Raw genomic sequence first — 24,473 nt, 5'->3', positions numbered from 1 at the left:
TACCTTCTCTGATTTGTTTTTTTGGATATCAGTAATTTTCTCTCCCAGGCCTGGTTGTGCACCCTGTGAATTTAAGCAAGAAACAAATGATAAGTGTATGTAACATGATTTTACTATTATATTATTATTATTTTTTTTTTTTTACAATTACATTATTATCAGACTTGCCAGACTTCTTGGTTTGTGCTACTGCTGCCTGTCCTCTGCACACAGGTGAGTGATGTGCTGACTGGCACAGGTCCATGCACATAGTGCAGCTGTGATGCAGCTCAACAGGGGTACGTCAGTCACACCTGGAAGAAGAGAAACAAACCAACAAAATACTTGTTCTTTCTGCTCAGTTTGCTTTGTATTAATTAAAATAAATAACAATTATGTTGCAAATAAAGCATATCATCTCTAGATCTGTTTTATTAGTGGTGAAATTGTACTTAACAGACTGGGTCCGTGTACTTTTTCGTTCATTCGATTTTCATTTCATAAACAGGTATTAAAAAACAAATGGTTATTTGATTTTCATTTTAAATCATGGGGATCAGACCTCCGGTGCTGGGTCTAATATTCTAATATTAGCTGCTGCAGCTAGCTAGCAGCTAGCTACCAGCCCTGTGAGCTTGGTCCCCGCGGTTCGCTCCCCGGTGCTGACTGACTCTGGTCCGTCTGCAGAGCTGCGTTACCCGCTCTAGCTGACCTGGGAATCTACCGCTCGTGATTTATTCATATTTTATTTACTTTGCAGTGATATGCTATGCACTGATGTCAGGCAGGCTTGCTGCTGCTTTTAGTCTGAGCCTGTGAGATAACTAAACTTCCTTTGAATATAACGTGCATATAAATAGACGGAATAAATAAAAGTCCCCGGTAAAAGTAAAACATATGTATTTAGGCTATTGAACTATAATGACTAATGCCTATACATGTATTGCCTCATTTATGTATTTCATGTTCTATTTCATAGCCATATTTATTATGTAAAGGGTCAAAATGGACGATCAGTCGCTCGGAAGTTATAGACTACAGTTTCCCTCAACAGCAGCCGGGACATTCTAACGCGCTTAACGTGAAAATAACGCGTGGTAACTTAATGTACCTAAACAATGATCAATCAGATATCAATCAGTTATCAGTCACATAACGTCCATAAAAATTGGACTTTGGGTTAGATTTTTTGACAGTTTTCAGTGGTTATGAGGAGCAATATGAGAGAGAAATTTGGTAATCATTGATCATTGTTTAGGTACATTAAACCACGTTAAGCTTTCGATAAGCTGTTAGGAGGTGTCCCGATGGCGAAACTGTAGTCTATTACACCGACTATTTTCTACAATAAAGAACATCTATTTGTTTCTGGACATCAAGCTAGGCTATATGCTAGCGCCATATGCTAGCTAGCTAGCTAGGTGCTTAAGTTATGTTACTCACCCTCGTAGTTGTGGACATAACTTCATACGTCCCACTTCAAAGCTTTCTCCCGTTTCCTGATGGGTGCAGGTGAAAGTGCGTCGACCATTCTGTGCACATTGTTGACATATACTTATAATAAAGCTATAAACGGCGCGGGGATATATAAACTTGGTTACAGTCAGGTTACAGTGCAGCCGCCCTCAACAGACGTTCTAAAGTAAAGTGAACGCACCCTCAACAGGGTTGGGATCATTTCATTGGTCAACACTACAGCTGGCATTCTATTGGCTGTTGACTTTTGACAGGGTTATAACACAAAAAAATCCAAGCGCGCAGGAGAAATCCGAGAGCAGAAACTTTGCAAGTGAGCAGAATCAGCCTGTATAGAGCCTACTCTATCTGTAAAGTGTCTCGAGATAACTTTTGTTATGATTTGATACTATAAATAAAATTGAATTGAATTGAATTATATTTTAGATTCTTCAAAGTAGCCACCCTTTGCTTTTTTATTAATAAGGGACAAAATTCCACTAATTAACCCTGACAAAGCACACCTGTGAAGGTAAAACCATTTCAGGTGACTACCTCATGAAGCTCATTGAGAGAACACCAAGGGTTTGCAGAGTTATCAAAAAAAGCAAAGGGTGGCTACTTTGAAGAATCTAAAATATAAGACATGTTTTCAGTTATTTCACACTTTTTTGTTAAGTACATAATTCCATATGTGTTCATTCATAGTTTTGATGCCTTCGAGTAGAATCTACAATGTAAATAGTCAATGAAAATAAAGAAACACATTGAATGACAAGGTGTGTCCAAACTTTTGGCCTGTACTGTACTTATAATAAAGCTATAAACGGCGCGGGGATATATAAACTTGGTTACAGTCAGGTTACAGTCGGCGCAGCCCCTCAACAGACGTTCTAAAGTAAAGTGAACGCACCCTCAACGGGGTTGGGATCATTTCATTGGTCAACACTACAGCTGGCATTCTATTGGCTGTTGACTTTTGACAGGGTTATAACACAAAAAAATCCAAGCGCGCAGGAGAAATCCGAGAGCAGAAACTTTGCAAGTGAGCAGAATCAGCCTGAGTGCGAGGAGAAGGTTCAAAGCTGAGAGCAGGAAATCTGTCCAAACAACAACATATCTGAGTCCAAGCAGAAAGTTTGAGCACAAGCAGAGCAAATCCAAGCACGAGCAGTGAATATTTGAGTGTGAGAGCAAGAAATCTGAACGTAATATCAGTGAGAAATGCTCTCAAATTGAAATAATGCGCTCTTGACTTATTATAGTAATATAACTCCATAGATCCGCGGATTGATTTCTGGAGAAAAAAAAAAAAAAAAGTTGTGCGCATATTCAGTCGACACACACACACCGCGGGGTCATGGCGAGCGGAGGAACAGAGGAGCTTGAACGCCCTGCGTCATTTAAAGTGATGGTTGGGAATAATTTCACCCTGGTGATTGCACCATGACCTCGAGCCAAACACCCCCCCAGAAGCTTTTTTAACCGGGTTGAACATTGAGAGAGTTAGCTAGAGTAGCGTTATCAGCTGAATAGCTTAGCGCAGGGGCTAATGGATCCAGTGATGTCTCGTAAGTTACCCCACTAATAATGCCCGAATTGATACCAAACTTCTACACTAGTACAAATAGGTTATGCACTCATAAAACGATGGATTGTAAAGTTTGTAAGTACACCAGAAGTTTATGTAAATAACACTTGCCTGCTGGCTTCTGCTCTCTGCTGTTGTTGCTGCTGTAAGACGAGTGCTTAGGGCCGTCTACAAATTACAACACCGGAAAGAGATGCAACAAAAATATTTATTAATGATTAAATAAGGTAATGTCTCCAAACTTACCTCAATTATTACTTGTCTCCTGCTAGTTATACTACAGCACTTACTTAAAAAAAAAGTTAAATTAATAAATATTTTTGTTGCATCTCTTTTTGGTCCTAAGCACTCGTCTAACTGCAGGTAGCAGCAGCAGCAACAGAGAGCTGAAGAGAGCAGGCAAGTGTTCATAAACTTCTGGTGTACTTTCAAACTTTCCAATCCATTGTTTATGAGTGCATAACCTATATGTACTAGTGTAGAAGTTTGGTATCATTTCGGGCATTATTAGTGGGGTCATTTACGAGATACAAACGTGGGTCCATTAGCCCCTCGCTAAGCTATTCAGCTGATACTATACGATCGCTAACTCTCAATTTCGACCAAGGTGAAAAAGCTTCTGGGGGTGTTCTGTCGAGGGTCATGGTGCCGAAGGACCCTAGGGTGAAATTACTCCGAACCGTCACTTTAAATCCCCTGTATGGGAGCATTTTGGCTTCCCTGTCAAATATAATTATGAAGGAAAGAGGTTAGTGGATAAAACCCTGACGGTGTGTAGGCACTGTGGCATAAGAAAGCCATATGACAGTGGAAACACATCAAGCATGGCCACGCATTTGAAGCGACATCGCCCCGGTGTTTCACTGACAGGAGTGAAAACGAAAGCTGCTCAACAACCGCTTATCACCGCGGCATTTAAGCAGCCCCTTGTTGCACAATCAGACCAGGCTAAAGCCATCACAAATGCTATCGGTGTGTTTATAGGTGCAGACATGAGGCCATATTCGGTTGTGCAAAACGAGGGCTTTAAACACATGCTGAAAGTGCTTGAGCCACGTTACGACATCCCGTCGCACACCCACTTCAGCGAAAAGATTGTGCCAGATCTTTATGAGCAGGATAAGAAAAAAGTTGTGGATGAACTATCCCGAACATCCCCTGTTGCACTCACGACAGATGGGTGGACGTCCAGGGGAACAGAGAGCTATGTGACGATAACCGCTCACTTCATCACAGCAGACTGGGAGATGAGAAGTCCAGTGCTGCAGATACGCCCCCTCTATGAGAGTCACACAAGCACTCATCTTGCGCAGGTACTGACACAAGCAGTGGAGGAATGGAAGATAAAGAGGCCTAGTACTAGTAATATCCCAGTCACAACTGATAATGCCAAAAATCAAATAAATGCAGTGAATGAGGCAGAACTGGGCCCACAGATAGGCTGCTTTGCACATGTAGTGAATTTGGCATCACAGAAGGGAATCTCAGTCAAAAGGATGGACCGCCTCCTTGGGAGGATCAGGAAGGTGGTTTCCTACTTCCACCGAAGCACAACAGCTGCTCATGTGCTTAAGACAAAGCAAGAAATGCTAAAGCTGCCTACTCATAAGCTCATACATGATGTCCCAACAAGGTGGAACTCCACTTATGATATGTTGGAGCGTTATCTGGAGCAGCAGGCAGCTATATACTCTGCATTGACTGACAAGACCCTGAAGAAAAATGTCAAAGACATCATCACCCTGTCTGATGATGATGTGAGAGTGGCAGAGGAGGTCCAGGTGCTTAAACCCCTCTGTGTCAATGATCCTGCCGCTGAAAACAAGGATTCTACAATCCATGGCTCCAAGTGTGGAAGACAGCACCATCACTCGAGATGTCAAGAGTGCCATTAGAGAGGACCTGCAGCCCAGATACACTTCACCCCCTACTCTACAGGACTACCTTCACAGATCTACTGCCCTGGATCCGATGTTCAAGTCCCTGTCTCACAAGGACCCTGCCCTACGCCAGAGGACATACAGTGACCTCACCACTGAGATTGTGAGCAGTCTGGGCACTGAAGACTGTTATGACCTAAAGAAAAAGAATATTATTGACAAATTTAAATCTAAATAAAAAAAAAAATTTCAGTAATAATGGCTTTTATTAAATGTTATTGCCACCTTTTTTCATGTCTATGAAACATGAAAATAATAATAATGGCATTACAGTGGATGTTGATCCACTGACATGGTGGAAAAGCAATGAGTGTAAATACATTCATATTGCCAAGATGGCAAGATGCTATCTCGCTGTGCCAGGCTCTTCAGTTCCTTCCAAGAGAGTGTTCTCAACAGCAGGGGACATAGTGTCTCAATCTCAAAGTGAGCCCTCAGGACTAGGGACTAAAGACTCACAGACTTAATTGATCTCAGGTGCTGAGTGTGTGAGGCCACATGGGCTCAGATAGGTAGAAATGGAATTGGGACACCACTTCACCAGATCACATGTTACCTTGGCGACCTTTAATAACAAAGATGTTGCTAACACTTGCCGGTTTGGGAATTTTCATTTTAAGTTTGTTGCTTTCCACACGGCCGAGGCCCAGGAGACGGCTGCCTGGTTCCACATCATTTCAAGCTCTTGTTTAACAAGATGGACAACAGACTGGTCTGTCCCGTGGTCGTGTGTCGTGCTGTTGTTTACCTTTTTAATTTCTGGATTTCCCTACGGTCTCCGTGGTAACCGTCACAACACTTTGAACTGTGGGTAATTCCCTTTGGTGAAGTCTGCATCGATGCAGACTCACAGAAAGGGCTCGGTAACTGTGTACTCAAACCCTCACGCGCTTTGAAATTCGACATTGGGACAACCCTAAGCCCTTACAAATTTCGCAAGAACACGCACCAAAGTCCGTGAGTCTGTGAGTCCGGACTTTGGGATTGGGCCTGTGACTGCAAAGAGGTCCACACTCTCCCCAGACAATGTAGACAATCTTGTCTTTTTGAAAAATAATTTGAAATTATAAGCTCAGGTATGCTTTGCTTTCTTTCTTTTATTCTTCTTTGATGATGTGGACATAGGCTTTATTTCCCTATCCATGTTTCAAGGAAGATGATGTGCCTTCTTTAAAGATTCTTTTTTTGGGCTTTTCCGCCTTTATTTTGATAGGACAGCTAGGTGAGAAAGGGGAGAGAGAGGGAAGACATGCAGGAAATCATCACAGGTCGGACCCGAACCCTAGACCTCTGCGTCAAGGCATAAACCTCTCAGTATATGTGCGCCCGCTCTACCCACTGACCCAACCCGGCCACGATGATATGCCTTTTTATGTTGCACTTTAAGTTGTTTTTCATTAATTATGTTAAAAAGAAGATATTATGCCTTGTGCACTTTAAGATGATTTTATATATTTTAATTTAATAATTTGAAAGTGTTAATAAACAAAAAAGACAAAACTTATGTTTATTTGTCTTGTCTTTTCTTTTTTGCTGATCCGAAAAATGATCCGATCCGTGAATTTTTTTGATCCGTTGCGCCCCTAATGTACAGTGATCGGACAGGAGCTCAGACAGACGTACTTTAAAGGGGTGATAGAATGCAAAACTGTCACCCTGTCATAGTTGAATAACGACAGTTCGGTGGGTAAATAGGACATACATTGAAGCTCAAAATCCCATTGACACCCCTTTACTATGAAAATCTCATATTTTGAAACTGCTGCTGAAAACGGGCGAATCTCAACAAAGCTAGTTGCTTACGTAAGCATCTCAGGACCTGTCCCTTTGTGACACCCATGGGTGTATTAAGAGAACGGTCACGCCCCAACATTTACATAGGCTACACAACTGACCTGAGATCAGGTAGTCTTCTGAATCTAGGTCACGCAGATCTCTGCTATTCCATCACAAAATTCACTTCTGAAACTTTTTTTATGCGAGAAATCAACTATGTAAGGCTCAAATATGGGCCGCTTTACGAAAATTGATGGTTAATTGCAAATTTTGTCCGAGTTCAGCAGGCTAATGTGACAGCTGCCTCACCACCCGGCGTGTCCTCCTTCATAGACCCCGGCTCGCTGTTAGCCAGATGGATCTCTGTCACGACCACACGCCCGTGGCGCTCCATACCCGCGTAAAGTCACTGTTTCTGGGTTACTGGACTACTAAACGCCGAGGCCCTGACGGAGCTCCAGGGCCTGCAGCTAGCTGCGATCTTTACCCATAGGATGGAGGGGACACCAGCAGCTAACAAAACCCCTCCTAGCTTTGTAAGACCTTATGGTAGCTGTTATATAAGGGACGTGATGAAATTCAAACTGTAAATATATTATAGTTATGCCGGCAGCCGGACAGCTCCACGGAGCCCCGAGCCCTGGATGTCCAGTAGCTAACCCAGAAACTGTGACTTTCTCCTGGGTATGGAGCGCAGCGGGGCTGCCGCTGTCTTGTCAGACTATGTGGACATCCTGAAATCCGACATGTCTTACCAAATTTGCAATTAGCCATACATTTTCATAAAACGGCCTATGTTTGAGCTTTATATAGTTGATTTCTCACATAAAAAAGTCTCAGAAGTGAATTTAGTAACAAAACATTGCAGTGTCTGAAATATGAGACATGCTGTCGAGTCTCCAATGTGTTTCTATGTGGTTCGCTCTAACCAATCAGTGCACAGCTCATCTAAATATTCATGTTCATACCATATTTGGAAGAAAAGCTGTTGTTACAAATAGAGCCACATTCACAGGGTAGTTATGGGCCTAATAAAATGGCATTTGGGCAATTGTCAGCCTAACCAATGTTACATACCCCATTAGGAGACCTTAAGGAACACTGTGAAATGCCCTCTATAATCATTCTATCACCCCTTTAAAGGCAGTTAGTGGGATGAGGGTTTTGAGTTTCAGGGTTTTTTGAAGTTCATTCCAGACATTAGCAGCTGAGAACTGGAAGGAGAGGCTGCCAAAGGAGGTGTGGGCTTTTGGGTGACCAAGGAGCATAGGTACAGCGGGGCTTTGCCTAGTAAGGACTTGTAGATGAGTTGGTACCAGTGAGTTAAGTGGTAAGTGTGTAACGAGGGCCAGACAACTAATGCATAGAGGTTGTAGTGGTGGGTGTTATAAGGGGCTCTGGTCACAAAACGTATGGCACTATGGTAGTTTGACACACACACACACACACACACACACACACACACGACTTCCTCTTGTGGTTCCTCCTTGTCTGCTCCTCTGTCAGGTGATCATCACTATATATGGTATCAACTAGAAGGAGAAGATTAATCCATCTTTCTTAGTAAGGGAAGTTCAGATGTTTCTCAACCAGAGAACTTGTTACCAACTTCCTCAATGATTACCCACAACTCTTTAGCAATGAGCGCTACCACACTTTTTTTCCACCTCTATTTTAAATTTTCACACCAAATGAAATACAACAGAGGCCATGGAACGACACATTGTCAAAACAGTATATCAATTCTCCTCAACTCCCCTACCCACCTACAAACCCATCCATTTCAGGTCCACAACAGACAGGGACAGACAACACAGAGCCATGCACACAGACACACACCAGCAAGGACATACAACATACAAGAGATAAATTAATAAATCAAAATGGAGCAGTCCAGAAGGAGCTCAGTCCTCCTAATCAGGGGACTAACTGAGGGAACCAACGAGGAAAAGGTTTGGAAAGTGGGGGGATGTCTTCTTGACAAAGTCTATAATCTGTAAAAAGCGAAAGTGGTGTGACTTTGGCAAACCATAAAGGGAAGAGAGTTCTGTGAAGGATGCAAATATGCCCTCCTTGTATAGGTCCTTGACACTGACAACACCAATGTTGTGCCAGGCCCTAAATGCCAGATCTGAGCTTGAAGGTGTAAAGACATGGTTTTTAAGCAGTGGGGTCAGGACGGACCTGTAAGCCAAAATATTTCCTAACCTGACTCCAGATCTTAAGCGAGAGGGATACAATCGGGCATGTGCCCCCAGATGTTGAAGGCAGAGGGAGTTGGGAGCAGAGGGCCGACTGTCCCATTCTCTTATCAGTTGTTACATGTAGGGTGAAGGGGAATCTTCATATACCTCAGGCTGGGGAAGCTGCTGCTCCTTCCTCTGTCGCATCTGGGAAAGGTTGTCCACGCTGGGTGGAGGCTGCGGCTGGCATAGGTGATTTCTCGCTCTTTGTCTCCCTGTACCTGCACTAGCACTGCTCCCAGGCCCTCAAAATTGACATCTGTATATAGCCTAAAAGGCAGAGAGAAGTCAGCATATGCTGGAACTGGTGCATTCAGTAAGGCTCCCTTCAACTGGTAAAAAAAACGCTTGTCGGCACTCTAAGGACCAGTTAATTGGAGCGCTATTTGTGATGGCTATGGAGATTTCTGTTACCTGTTTGTTCATTTCTGTTGTCTGTAGTATTGGTTTCTGTATGTTTCCGGTGTTTGTATGTTTATTCTGTAGTTTTCTGTTCCTGTCTTGTGAATGTATCCTGTGTTGTGTATTGTGGTCTGTATATATTTTGTTGTGTTCCCTGTGGTGACTTTCTCTGCTTATGTTCTGTTTCCTGTTTGATTTTGATAGCCTGTTTTCTGTCTTGTCCACTTTACTTCCTGTGTTTTCCCTCCTTTGTTGATTGTCCTGCCCCGCCCTGATGTGTTTCACCTGTTGTCTCACCTGTTCCTGATTTACTCATCACCTCATGTATTTAGCCTCTGTGTTCCCTTTGTCTCTTGTTAGATCATCTTGTGTTGCTTCCCTTTGCCTTGTTTTTGTGTCAGTTTGCTCCTGCCTTTGTTTTGAGTTTTACAGTCTTTGTGCTACCGTTTTTTGTTATATTAAATCCTTGAGTTACATCCATCTCCTGCCTGCCTAACTCTCTCTGCGTTTGGGTCTTCTTCTCATGTGCAGCAGTACCATGAGTCAGGGTATTTAATGGTGTTGCAATCTCGGAAAAGGCAGGTATGAAACATTGATAATAGCCAGCAAAGCCAAGAAAAGATTTTACCTGCTTATCGTCTGGGGTACTGACCAGTCTCTCACTGCCTCTGTCTTCGCTGGATCAGTAGCCACCCCTTGCCTACTGATAAAATGTCCCAGATAAGTCACCTGCCGCTGGAACAACACCTCCTCCATCAGGTTAGCTGAAAGGGCTTTTATCTGTTTCACAATCTCATTCATCATTTCTCCCATCAGTTCCTGATGCAGTTCAGCATGTATCTGGCCCTTTAATTGATCCATGCTGGATGTAGCGGTGATCCGTGGAGCTGGAACAGAGACCCTTTGAGACAAGCTGGCGTCTTCCTCATCTTGCAACTCCTGTTCCAGGGCCTGAGCTTCTTTGCAGGTGGCTTTTATGAAGTTATCTGTTCATTCCGGCGCATCTGGCGGCTTAGTTCTTGCTTTATGGGTCCAGATTGTTAACCAACCATTAGCCGGTCAAGCAACAGATCACCACACACACAGGGCCATGCAATTTCTGTATGACCAAAGCGAGAGCTGTGTCCGGGATCTCGGCAGTACGTCGGACTCGTTTCAGGTGACAGTTGGCATCCAAAAAGGGCTGCGCTTTGTCACCAATCCTGTTTGATATTTATGGACAGGATATCGAGGCGTAGTCGGGGTGGGGAGGGTTGCAGTTCGGTGGGCTGGGGATCTCATCGCTGCTCTTTGCAGATGATGTGGTCCTGATGGCATCATCGGCCTGTGACCTTCAGCACTCACTGGATCAGTACGCAGCCGAGTGTGAAGTGGTTGGGATGAGGATCAGCACCTCTAAATCTGAGGCCATGGTTCTCAGCAGGAAACCGATGGAGTGCCTACTTCAGGTAGGGAATGGGTCCTTACCCCAAGTGAAGGAGTTCAAATAACTTGGGGTCTTGTTCGCGTGAGCGGACAATGGAGCGGGAGATTGGTCGGAGAATCGGCGCAGCGGGTGCGGTATTACATTCAATTTATCGCACCGTTGTGACGAAAAGAGAGCTGAGCCAGAAGGCAAAGCTCTCGATCTACCGGTCAGTTTTCGTTCCTACCCTCAGCTATGGTCATGAAGGCTGGGTCATGACCGAAAGAACGAGATCCAGGGTACAAGCGGCCGAAATGGGTTTCCTCAGGAGGGTGGCTGGCGTCTCCCTTAGAGATAGGGTGAGGAGCTCAGTCATCCGTGAGGAGCTCGGAGTAGAGCCGCTGCTCCTTTGCGTCGAAAGAGCCAGTTGAGGTGGTTCATGAATCTGGTAAGGATACCCACTGGGCGCCTCCCTAGGGAGGTGTTCCAGGCACGTCCAGCTGGGAGGAGGTCTCGAGGAAGACCCAGGACTAGGTGGCCGGACGCCCAGCTGGGAGGAGGTCTCGGGGAAGACCCAGGACTAGGTGGACGGACGCCCAGCTGGGAGGAGGTCTCGGTGAAGACCCAGGACTAGGTGGAGGGATTATATCTCCAACCTGGCCTGGGAACGCCTCGGGATCCCCCAGTCGGAGCTGGTTAATGTGGCTCGGGAAAGGGAAGTTTGGGGTCCCCTGCTGGAGCTGCTCCCCCCGCAAACCGACACCGGATAAGTGGACGAAGATGGATGGATAAGTCTAGTCTAACTTAAAGAAAAGGCTTTTGATGAAAAAAAGCCTACACACACACACATGAACACCCCTTTCCTCTCCTCTCCAAATAATGTGTGAAGACCCGTCAGTGTCTGTGGTTTTAGACTCGTGTAAAGGACATTTATTTCTGGACAGAGGTTGTTGTTAAAAAAAAAAAGCAGAAGCAGCTGATGAGGGTTGGTGTAGAGCGTATATGAGCTGAGTGGTGTCAGTGTTTGTCACCTCGGAGCAGAATGGCTGCAGTCACAGAGCTCTCCTTCCTGCTGTTTGCTCTCATCAACTACATCCATGCTCAAGAACACATCATCATCAGAGAGGAAGGAGACTCTTACACCTTCAACCTCCCTGAGAACAGCACCTCCTGCCTGATCTCCAGATGTGTTGGTGAGGAGCAGCTTGTCCTGTGGAACACCTCTGACCTCTGGTCCAACAGCTCCTCAGTACCTCAACACCTGAAACAACGACTTGTCAGCTCGGTGAAAACTTCTTCTTACACCATCCTCCACCTGACCCATTCAGACTCCGGCCGGTACCGAGAGGAGTGTTGGACTGAGGGCAACGTGACGCATGACAACAACTTCACTATTACTGTTTGTACTACTTCAATACATGGGAGATTTATTGAAGCGAGACTTGGAGAAACAGTGGACCTGCCATGTGAGCGAGCAGCTGATAATCTGGATGTCCAGTGGCTCAAACAGGACTCTAGATATGAGCAAGAAACATGGAACAGAATTTTTGGGGACAAGACGACATCAGTGATGGACAATGTTAGAGGAAGATACCAAGTGGTGACAAACACATCAGCTCTTCATGTTTCTAACACCATAACAACAGACTTTACAAACTACATATGTCTGGTGATGAACCAACAGCAGTGTGTTATCAGTTACACTGTAGAGTTGGGACTACAGTATGAGATAATCTACGGCTCAGTGGGAGAGACCGCTGTGTTGCCGTGCACTATCACTGACTCCACTGATGAACAGCCCCCACGTTGGTCTAAACAGTTCTCCAAAGGCCTAGGGTTACAAAACCAGAATGATCCTTCAGTAGACGAATACTACTCGCTGGTGTTTTCATCTCTAATGTTAAATCATTCAGGTTGGTACGACTGTAAAGCCTCTAGGAGAGAACAACAGTATGTGCTGATGGTGTGCCCCAAATTTGTCCCCCCTGCTGTAGAGCTCTTCTCAGATGGAGAAGTCATTCTCAGATGCAGAGATTGGAGAAAGGGTTGGGGGCATGTTTGGTTTATCAAGTCACACCGAACAGAGGGAAGAATCTTTAGTGTAACGTCTAATCAGAGAATGAGCAGAGTGAGCTGGTACTATGATAATGGGAGCCTGGTTATCTCTAATATCTCAGTGGGAGATGCAGGGGAGTACTGGTGTGTAGTTTTTACTGACAAAGATATTCAGTGTGTGTCAACAGAGAGAACTGTGTTAGTGTACTTTGAGCCCTTTGGGATTTACTCCACCTTCTTCAAAGTGCGATGCTCAGTGCTCAGTGTCCTGCTGCTGATGCTCTGTGCTGCTGTAGTCGCTGTGAACCTGAGGACACGGAGAGGAGCGCAGCTTTCAGCTCACACACACACTTAATATGCATATATGATCATTTCATCATTGGCTTTAATACAGCCTGGTATACACTGGCTTTAATACAGCCTGGTATACACTGGCTTTAATACAAGGGATGGGACACATTCATGCAGAGAAAACATTTAAACTAGAACACAAAAGACAGAGAGAGAGATTACAGAAACACAAACAGAAATGATGGGAAATAAGACATAAATACCCAATAATGATTATTATATAATATAAAATAAGTTTTGAATGTTGTGAATGTGAAGCTTTGATCCTGACAGGGTCCAGATGTTCCCTTCATCATCTGTATTAGTGTGTTGTGTGTATTATATATATACATATATATTTATAATAGTTGTATCTTGCAGTGTTGTCAGTGTTTATAAACTTGTTATTATATCTTGGTCTATATCTATAATCTATCGTCTGTATAATAAACATTATTAATGAACTATAAAACTTGTTCTGATTGTGATTTCTGATTAATTATTATAAGCAACATATCTCTGGGTCTGTAAAATGTTTCTTATGTTAACTTTCAGTAAGTAAAGTTGATTTCTAGAGCACATTTAAACACACATTAATCTGACCAAAGTGCTGAATAAAAGAACATTAAAATGTAAATATCAAAACCCAAAAAGAAGGTCCCAACACCAACAACAAGCAGCAGTTCCTAAACCCAGAATGATAGACATGATGAGAACAGATTGAGAGATTAGAGAGTTATAATGGGTCTTTATCCCAGATATAAAAACAGAAATGGAGGCAGCACATCTGATATGTGAAGGCAGCAGCTTCCACCGTCGTGGAGCAGCAGCTGAAAGGCTCTGTCCATATTTGGCAGTTTGCAGATGATCTGTATCTGTGTTTTATTATAAAGTTAATGAAATAAAAGGTGTTCTACTTTGTCTCAGCTACAGCTCTGAGTCTCTCCCTCTGCTCCCGTTTACCTCACCACTGAGTCTCACTTCATGTCCCGCCCACAACACTATCTGGTTGGTAGATGTTAGATGAGTAACAGCCAATCAACACTCACCATAACATGCAGCAGCCTCAAGCAGAAGTGTCTCCGTCCCGAGTCATTTAGGAAACTCTAAAGCTATTATTCCTAACCTAAGCAGGCAGAAACAGACCATAATAAGTTCAAGTTCAAGTGTATAGTAATGTGCATTTAAAAGTACAAAGTAGAGAGAGAATGCAATGAAATGTGCTTTGCCCTGGCCCTCTCTTCTCATAAACACAATCAATATAATTTGAATGAAATATAATAAAATGACCTGAATAGGTAGTACAAGATACACACACACACACACCTTCTCTCTTATCTCTGAATAATATGTGCATGTCAGCCTCTGTGGTTTTAGTGTCGTGCAAAGTTTCCTCTGATGATGAAATAAAGAAGTCATGTTTGTTAAAAACAGAAAAGAGAAGCTGCTGATGATGGTTGTCACAGTGATCAGACGGCCACATCCTGCGCAGGGACGTCTACAGAGAGGCTGTTGCTCCAATCTGGAATAAAGGCAGAGAGTAGCAATCTGAATGAAGTTGTATCATCATATTAATGTTGATATAGTATATACTATAAGGAACAATTGCAACATGACTACAGCTAGTAAATATATTTTTCTCAAATGCTTTGTGAACTAGAGCCTCATGCATAAAATAATAACTCATTCACAATGCTATTCACAGCACAGATACTACATACTGGGGATTTATTATTGTTTTAACGAGTTCTGTCAGGTCCATTAAAGCCAACACAAAGAACAACACACACAATAAACATTCTTAAGGAAATTGTATTGAATAAAGTACGAATTAAATTTGGCGGTATGGCTCTGTTCAGAGGAGTCCCCTGACCTTTCATGAATACCATGAAAAAGCAGAGAGTCAGGGGACAGCAGCAGCATTAGGGGACTCTCACACAGTTTAAGACTGGGAGAGCTAAATTATCCTGTTAAGCATGGCGGGGCAATCAGCTGGCCTGGCGGCCGGAGCAGCAGCATGGTGTACTGTGGGAGAGTTTACACGAGAGTTTTCTCAAATTAAACCTGAGATTTACCACAACTTTACTACTTTATTTTAACTTTACTACTTTATTTTAACTTTAATACTACGCCACGATGATATTGTGTCGATAGTAACGAGCAGCTTCAGCTCTGAGTGAGTTGAGTCATCAAAGGCAGTTTTGTCAGAGCTATTTCCACACAACAAACAATGGATCTACTATAGGAGACAAAAGAAGGACATTAACAATGTCAAAATGTGCCTGCAAGTGCTTAATGAGTGCGGAGAAGATATCCCAAGATTTGTATCCCACTTCCTGGATGAATTACTGTCTCATTTAAACACATCGATGTGTCTGCGCTCCTCGGGAAAATGCAGCAAATCAATGCTGACAGTGACTACCTAAAAAGAACTATGGGAACTCAGGTAGCTTCCTGTGAAACATTGCGGGAGTTTTAGTCGATAGTTGGCTGACTGCTGTGGAGGGGCACTGTGGCCCGGCCTTCTGCCTCTCTGCTGTGGAGATACAACCGGGCCCTGTGCCCAGTGCGACAGGTCTTTCCTCGACTGTGATGGAGAGGCCGCCGGGCCCTGATCCTGCCCCCTGCACTCCGTCTGGGGTTAATGGATGGTTCACGCCTGGCGGGACCGATGGCAGTCAACCAGCCCCGCCTGTAGATTCAGCCCTGGGACAAACGCAGAGCCCCCCATGGAGCACGGTGGTAAAGGATGGGTGCCGATTGAAGCAGGTTCGGCTGAAGCCGGTAGGCCTACCTGAAAACACTGCCCATCGAAGCCCTACACCTCGCACTGTAAAAACGCCAGCGAGACATGTGAGAAAGAAAACCGGCATAATCGGGACTGGTGTGGTTAGCAATATACTGGCGGTCAAAACAAAGATGGTAAAGGTATTTGCTACAAAGTTTGATCTCAACGTAGACGCCAACACTCTCACTGAGTACTTAAAAATGCTGGGTCGGGATGTGACATGTAGAAAAATAGAGACTACGCAGAGTAGATGCAGCTCCTTCTGTGTCACCGCTGAATGGAATGATGTGGTGGAGCTGTACGATCCACAGCCTCGTCGTCCTAGAGGAGCAGACGGAGTCCCGTCTAGTCCAGAGGATGCCCCTCGCTCTCAAGATGAGGGGCTGCTGCACGGTAATGATGCTGGGGTGCCTGTCGCATTTGTGAGCGAGGATGGGATGAAGGCCAGCTGCTCCACAGGGAGCTATAAAAGACTCGCGGATTGCGAGTAGGACATATCACTACTGATAAAGACGCTTGGTTATGGACACAATACTGGACAAATGTGACATTCTGTGCCTGCAAGAAACCTGGCTGGCGAAACAAGATCTGGATAAGCTGAACACTCTACACATGAACTTCCATGGGGCTGGAGAGTCCACTACCGACCTCAGTACAAGGCTGGTTCGAGGTAGGACAGCTGGTGGTGTAGCTATACTGTGGAACATCAAATATGACTCAATGGTGAAGATGGTGCATCTAAATGTTGACTAGGCTATATGGCTAGAGTGTAATTATAATGAAAAGAAATTTACCGTTTTAAATGTTTATACACCATATGAATCATATGAGCATGAGGACAAATTTCTGAACAGGGTAGCTTTCATCCAGCCCTTCATAGAGGACAACAGCTGATCTTGGCCCTCATTTATGAAACGTACGTACAACCTAAAACAGGCGTAGGCCGATTCCTACGCAAAGCTCGGCATTTATCAATTTGAACGTGAGCGTAAAATCTCACGTCTGGTCTGAACTCGTGTACGCACGTTTTCGAGTCAGTGTGGCCTTGCTTGTGACCTGCTCATGACAACAATCCAATAATGCGCACGTCTTGATATACGTATTGCGTCATTATGTACGTGAATAAAAAAAACAACTTCAAAATAAAAGCAATGCAGCTTTAGTCCATACATGAGGTAAAATTAGAAAATGTTTATTTTGTAATTACACAGGCTGGTCAAAGTCAACCAAAGGGCCGTGTTTGGCCACACAAGGCCCAGGTCTGATCTAGACCACAATCTGCACCAACTGTATATTGACTCTTTACTACATTCAACATTTATATAGACTGTCTATTCATGTATATTGTGTTATTACTATATCATTTTCACATATCTATCGACTTACTTACACCTCTTGTCTTGTACGTTTATGCTTTATTCTTGGCCAGGTCACTGCTGTAAAGGAGAATCTGTTCTCAACGAACAAATAGAAAATGTGAAATGTGTGTTAGTGCTCAACTGCTCATTGCTAAATAGTTGGGTGTAGTCATTGAGGAAGTTGGTTACAAGTTCTCTGGTTGAGAAACATCTCTCCTCCCTGTACTAAGAAACATGGATTCATCTTCTCCTTCTAGTTGATACCAGATATAGTGATGATCAGCTGACAGAGGAGCAGACAAGGAGGAACCACAAGAGGATGTCATACTGGACTGTGTGTGTGTGTGTGTGTGTGTGTCTCTGTGTGTGTGTGTGTGTGTGTGTGTGTGTGTGTGTGTGTGTGTGTGTGTGTGTGTGTGTGTGTGTGTGTGTGTGTGTGTGTGTGTGTGTGTGTGTGTGTGTATATGTAGTCTAATCTTTGGTCTGTGGAGAGCAGAAACACACTCAACAGCGTCTACACTGCCTCAATCCTCCAAGATGAAGAAGAAGAAGCCTGCTGAGCGCTGATTGGCTGCTGGGAGGGGCGTGCGGCTGTGACGTCAGCAGCAGAGAGCAAAGATGGCGGCAGTGACCAGAGGCTCCTCCGCTGTTCTCAGACGGCTGGTGAGAAAACATCCAGTTTATAACAACATGTTTCTCCTTTTGGTCTGCTGGTTGGTTTGGTTCTGATGCTGACGTACGGCCGAGTGATGTCATGACGCCGTCTCCCGGTCAGCCCGTCCGTTAGCTTAGCCGGTTAGCTGCTGGGAACTAAACTTCAACTGCCCTCATGCTAACTCTGATGCTAATGCTAACAGAATGAAATAAAAACAGAGACAGCGGCCGACTGACAGTGTTACCTGCTGACATGCTAACATGCTAGCCGCTGTGTTTAGCATGCAGTTATTAGGGGATAATAATAATTAGCTTCAGCTAGCTTCAGTTAGCATCCAGCGGCAGGGTCACAGAGGCTAACAGTTAGCAGCTAACAGCTGAAAGCTGCTGATAACCTGTGGAAGAACAAGTACTCAGATTACTGCAGTAAAAGTACTACTACTGCGTGTGTACAGCTGTGTGACGATGATCTGACAGCTTTCTAAAGACCTTATTACACTTTTAAACTGCCACCAAACTCCTTTAATAAAAGCAGTAATTTAAGCTGCTCCATCCGGGTACTTCAGCTTGTTAGTGGCTCACTTTGGGGTTTTACTCAGTTAGAACATAAGTACTGCTATTTGTACTAGTTAGAACATTAGTACTGGGACCATATGCTGCTGTCTGGATGATGGCAGGTTGTGTGTGTGTTTCTCTCTCTCTCTCTCTCTGTGCGTGTTTCTGTATGTCTGTGCGTGTGTGTGTCTGTCTGTCTCTGTGTGTGTGTGTGTTTTTTTTCTCTCTCTCTCTGTGTGTGTGTGTGTGTGTGTGTGTGTCTGTCTGTGTCTGTCTCTGTGTGTGTGTGTGTGTGTCTCTGTGTGTGTGTGTGTGTGTGTGTGTGTGTGTGTCTGTCTGTCTCTGTGTGTGTGTGTGTGTTTCTCTCTCTCTCTCTCTCTGTGCGTGTTTCTGTATGTCTGTGTGTGTGTGTGTCTGTCTGTCTCTGTGTGTGTGTTTTTTTCTCTCTCTCTCTGTGTGTGTGTGTGTGTGTGTGTCTTTGTGTGTGTGTGTGTGTGTGTGTCTTTGTGTGTGTGTGTGTGTGTGTCTGTCTCTGTGTGTGTGTGTGTGTGTGTGTGTGTTTCTCTCTCTGTGTGTGTGTGTTTTTCTCTCTCTCTCTCTGTGTGTGTGTTTGTGTGTTTCTCTGTGTGTGTGTGTGTGTGTGTGTTTCTCTCTGTGTGTGTGTGTGTGTGTGTGTGTGTTTCTCTCTGTGTGTGTGTTTCTCTCTCTGTGTGTGTGTGTGTGTGTGTGTGTGTGTGTGTGTTTCTCTCTGTGTGTGTGTGTGTGTTCTCTCTGTTGTGTGTGTGTGTGTGTGTGTGTGTGTGTGTTGTGTGTTTTTTTGTGTGTGTGTGTGTGTGTGATGATTGTTCACCCGTCCGGTCCATTGACAAAACAGAACGGTGCACACCGTCTTGAGATAGAACGTGACCATAGACAGGATATAAACTGGACCACCAGGTCCCGAGTCTCTGGACCAGAGACCAGTGAAGGATGTCAGAAGTCTCTTTCCCGGTGCTGGCTGAGCGTTACTGAGCAGCCTCCAGCTGAGCTTGGAGACGTAGATGTGACGTGAGCAACCTGTCTGAAAGTGTGAAGTCTTCTGGTAGCTGTGCCGAGAGAAATCTCAATCATTCCCAATCTTACAGAGGAGAAGGATAGGTATATGTAAGGAGATAACATGGAGCTGGGAATTACTGATCACTAACATGCTAGTTAACATTAGTCATTACTGATCACTAACATGCTAGTTAACATTAGTCATTACTGATCACTAACATGCTAGTTAACATTAGTCATTACTGATCACTAACATGCTAGTTAACATTAGTCATTACTGATCACTAACATGCTAGTTAACATTAGTAATTACTGATCACTAACATGCTAGTTAACATTAGTCATTACTGATCACTAACATACTAGTTAACATTAGTCATTACTGTCCTAACATGCTAGTTAACATTTATTACTATCACTAACATGCTAGTTAACATTAGTCATTACTGATCACTAACATGCTAGTTAACATTAGTCATTACTGATCACTAACATCTAGTTAACATTATCATTACTGTCCTAACAACTAGTTAACATTAGTATTACTATCACTAACATACTGTTAACATTATCATTACTATCACTAACATGCTAGTTAACATTAGTCATTACTGATCACTAACATGCTAGTTAACATTAGTCATTACTGATCACTAACATGCTAGTTAACATTAGTTAACATTAGTCATTACTGATCACTAACATGCTAGTTAACATTAGTCATTACTGATCACTAACATGCTAGTTAACATTAGTCATTAAACCTAAACAGATAATGGAAGTCCAAACTGCCTGTGAGCTTCTCCTGTACTATACGGTAATTCCTCTACTGTGTGACAGTAAGTCTCGTGGTTATGACCCAATCGTTAGCCTATTGTTATAAAAGCGTCTGCTACGGAGCCATAACGTGAGGTACAAGGTAATGGAGCCTTTATACGTTGTCGTGTTTCTTTAGAAATAAACAACGGACAAATAGAGTCTTTAAACTCTTCAGATGTAAAGTTATTCTCTGTCAAAGTGACGTCAGAATGAATGGGAGCCAATGGGATGCTAACAGGAGGTGGTGGCTTGGTTGCATCAAAATGGCGCCATAGGAGGTTCGGTCTGTGGACGCTGGCTTAACCCCTTGTTGTGTGTCTTCTCTTCCTGTCAGCTGACTCAGCAGTATGTGTGCTTCTCTTCCTGTCAGCTGACTCAGCAGTACCGGCGCCGATGTTTCCGGCTGCAGAGCGTCAGATTTGTCCGAACGGTGCAGCCGCCGGCGGTCAGATGGGACAGAAACATCCAGATGTTGAGCAGCAGGACGCTGCACATCGCCAGCGGTAAGTCCAGATACAGGGGGGGGGGGGATCGGCTCCTAGTAGGCCTGCACGATAAATCGTTATAAAATCGCGATCTCGATTCAACCCTGTTCACGATTTAACTTTTAACTTTGATTTTTTTTTTTCTCCTTCAATTAATTAATTGAAAGCATTTGACATTGTTTTAATTATGTAAAGACATGTTGAAGGAGGTCAGATAGAGCCGGTATCAAGGCCATATTTACACTAGTTCACTGTGTTATAGGTCACTATTTTTGGTCGCCTACTGTACTTAAAGGGCCAGTATGTACTTTATTTTCTGTATTCATTGAAGCCTCTATGTTTACAGGCTTGTGGTGATGCTCAATGTGCTCTAGGTTCCTAAAAAAATCTATGTTTGGTATGGCCAATTTGTTTTGTTTTGTCATGGTTCATGTAATAAACATTACACTTCGTGGCAGAGAATCGTGCTATCAATTCTTAGCTAAAAAATCGTGATTCATATTTCTCCCTGAATCGTGCAGACCCAGCTCCTAGTAGTCTGTCCTGAAGAGTCTGATCTTTGTAATCGGTGAAACGTCAGAGTAGAGCTGCACCGACTGACCGGCTGGTGACCAGAATTGGCCGATTTCCACATCGTCATCGGCCATGACCGGTGACCTGCTGGTCAGTCTGACGTGCTGATGTTATGCCGATCAAATTCACTCGGCCGCCGCACGATTAACATCACCCAACATCAGCACCGCACAGGCACATGCAGGGCTTCAGCTATATGCACGTATAGTAGCACAAGTTTAGTTATCTCAATATAATATATAATAATATCTCAATAATAATATCAGATTTCTCTAGTGTGAGATCGGATGTGAAAAGAAGGAAATGGTTCTTCATAACGTTGCTCTTTAGATGTGTTAATGTCCCACCAGGAGTAGTTTATATAGTTATAGTTTATATGTTTATAGATCGATTATCTGTTCAACACATGTTCTATGTTCTGTGCAAAATGTAAAATGTTCTATTATACAGTCCCTCCAGAAAAACACGATTATGCGATCGCATAATCAGCCAAAGTCTGCATATATATTTTTCAAATATGCCGCACTTTCGGTGCATGAATTGCAGATTTCCACGCAAAGATTTCCGGGCAAGTTCCCCCAATTTCATCGCATAAAATTGCATAAATATCTTATATAGAATATTCCATCACATTTTTTAAGAAAATGTGCCGCATAATCAAGGATGTTTGCCCCCAACAATCATAAAAAAACTCTATAAAACTGACTATAGAAAAGATAGAAAATATGTGTGAGTGCTGTAAAGTGGTTAGAAAAGGCCTGAGAGTAGTAATGGGTGCATCTCTAGTTCAGATCCAGCTGATCCTGTTCTCAGGGAATTCAGGAAGTAGATATTTAAATCCTCCTGGTTCTGGGAATCACCATGGCAACCTGCCAGATTAGGCAGAGGGCTCTTCCTGGTTCTTGGTGGTTTGTGAGGTGGACTCAGAGGATCCAGATCAGCTGGTTTTATTTCACAGTTTTAAGATCCGTTGTCAGACCAGGAAATGGTGACGATGATGATGTCGTTGATGATGTCATCGTCGGGTTGGGTATTGTTTGAGTTTCTTCCTGATATGAACACATACTTTACACACACACACACACTCTCTCTCTCTCTCTCTCACACTCACTCACTCACTCACTCACTCACTCACTCACTCACTCACTCACTCACTCACTCACTCACTCACTCACTCACTCACACTCTCTCACTCACACACACACACACACACACACACACACACACACACACACACACACACACACACACACACACACACACACACACAGATACATGCATAAACACACACACAGACACACACAGACACAAACACACTCTCTCACACACACACAAACACACACACACAGAGACACACACATACACACAGAAGCATCCATTGTCTCTGTGTTTCTGTCCCTGACCCTACCTGTCTCTGTGTCCCTGACCCTACCTGTCTCTGTGTTTCTGTCCCTGACCCTACCTGTCTCTGTGTTTCTGTCCCTGACCCTACCTGTCTCTGTGTCTCTGTCCCTGACCCTACCTGTCTCTGTGTCCCTGACCCTACCTGTCTCTGTGTGTCTGTCCCTGACCCTACCTGTCTCTGTCTCTGTGTCCCTGACCCTACCTGTCTCTGTGTGTCTGTCCCTGACCCTACCTGTCTCTCTGTCCCTGACCCTACCTGTCTCTGTGTGTCTGTCCCTGACCCTACCTGTCTCTCTGTCCCTGACCCTACCTGTCTCTGTCCCTGACCCTACCTGTCTCTGTGTGTCTGTCCCTGACCCTACCTGTCTCTGTGTGTCTGTCCCTGACCCTACCTGTCTCTGTGTCCCTGACCCTACCTGTCTCTGTGTGTCTGTCCCTGACCCTACCTGTCTCTGTGTCCCTGACCCTACCTGTCTCTGTGTGTCTGTCCCTGACCCTACCTGTCTCTCTGTCCCTGACCCTACCTGTCTCTGTGTGTCTGTCCCTGACCCTACCTGTCTCTCTGTCCCTGACCCTACCTGTCTCTGTGTCCCTGACCCTACCTGTCTCTGTGTGTCTGTCCCTGACCCTACCTGTCTCTCTGTCCCTGACCCTACCTGTCTCTGTGTGTCTGTCCCTGACCCTACCTGTCTCTCTGTCCCTGACCCTACCTGTCTCTCTGTCCCTGACCCTACCTGTCTCTGTGTCCCTGACCCTACCTGTCTCTGTGTTTCTGTCCCTGACCCTACCTGTCTCTGTGTCCCTGACCCTACCTGTCTCTGTGTTTCTGTCCCTGACCCTACCTGTCTCTGTGTCCCTGACCCTACCAGTCTCTGTGTGTCTGTCCCTGACCCTACCTGTCTGTGTCTCTGTGTCCCTGACCCTACCAGTCTCTGTGTGTCTGTCCCTGACCCTACCTGTCTGTGTCTCTGTGTCCCTGACCCTACCTGTCTCTGTGTTTCTGTCCCTGACCCTACCTGTCTCTGTGTCTCTGTGTCCCTGACCCTACCTGTCTCTGTGTGTCTGTCCCTGACCCTACCTGTCTGTGTGTCTGTGTCCCTGACCCTACCTGTCTCTGTGTTTCTGTCCCTGACCCTACCTGTCTCTGTGTTTCTGTCCCTGACCCTACCTGTCTCTGTGTCCCTGACCCTACCTGTCTCTGTGTCCCTGACCCTACCTGTCTCTGTGTGTCTGTCCCTGACCCTACCTGTCTGTGTCTCTGTGTCCCTGACCCTACCTGTCTCTGTGTGTCTGTCCCTGACCCTACCTGTCTGTGTCTCTGTGTCCCTGACCCTACCTGTCTCTGATGATGTCTGTTGTCCTGCAGTGAGCCGAGGACCGATCGTCCAGTTCAAACTGTCGGACATCGGAGAGGGAATCATGGAGGTGACGGTGAAGGAGTGGTACGTACCCCCACCCACACAAGAACCAATCACAGTCATGGGTACGTACCCCCACCCACACAAGAACCAATCACAGTCATGGGTACGTACCCCCACCCACACAAGAACCAATCACATTCATGGGTACGTACCCCCACCCACACAAGAACCAATCACAGTCATGGGTAATGTACCCCCCACCCAC

At 44.5% G+C, this 24,473-nt stretch overlaps 1 protein-coding gene across 1 annotated transcript in view; it reads left to right on the top strand.

Moving 5' to 3' along the window:
- The first annotated feature begins 17,867 nt into the window (after positions 1 to 17,867).
- Positions 17,868 to 24,473, top strand: part of dbt (dihydrolipoamide branched chain transacylase E2) — a 26,716-nt gene continuing 20,110 nt past the window's right edge. The window contains exons 1-3 of the mRNA XM_039811452.1: positions 17,868 to 17,985; positions 20,756 to 20,888; positions 24,214 to 24,289. Coding sequence (XP_039667386.1) covers positions 17,941 to 17,985; positions 20,756 to 20,888; positions 24,214 to 24,289 — 254 coding nt within the window. The 5' untranslated portion in view covers positions 17,868 to 17,940. The remainder of the gene's footprint in view (positions 17,986 to 20,755; positions 20,889 to 24,213; positions 24,290 to 24,473) is intronic.

This window comes from Perca fluviatilis, chromosome 9, assembly GCF_010015445.1.
Source record: "Perca fluviatilis chromosome 9, GENO_Pfluv_1.0, whole genome shotgun sequence".
Classification (NCBI taxonomy): Eukaryota; Metazoa; Chordata; class Actinopteri; order Perciformes; family Percidae; genus Perca; species Perca fluviatilis.
The sequence above is the reverse complement of the archived record's forward strand: the minus strand, read 5'-3'. Positions and strand labels throughout refer to the sequence as shown.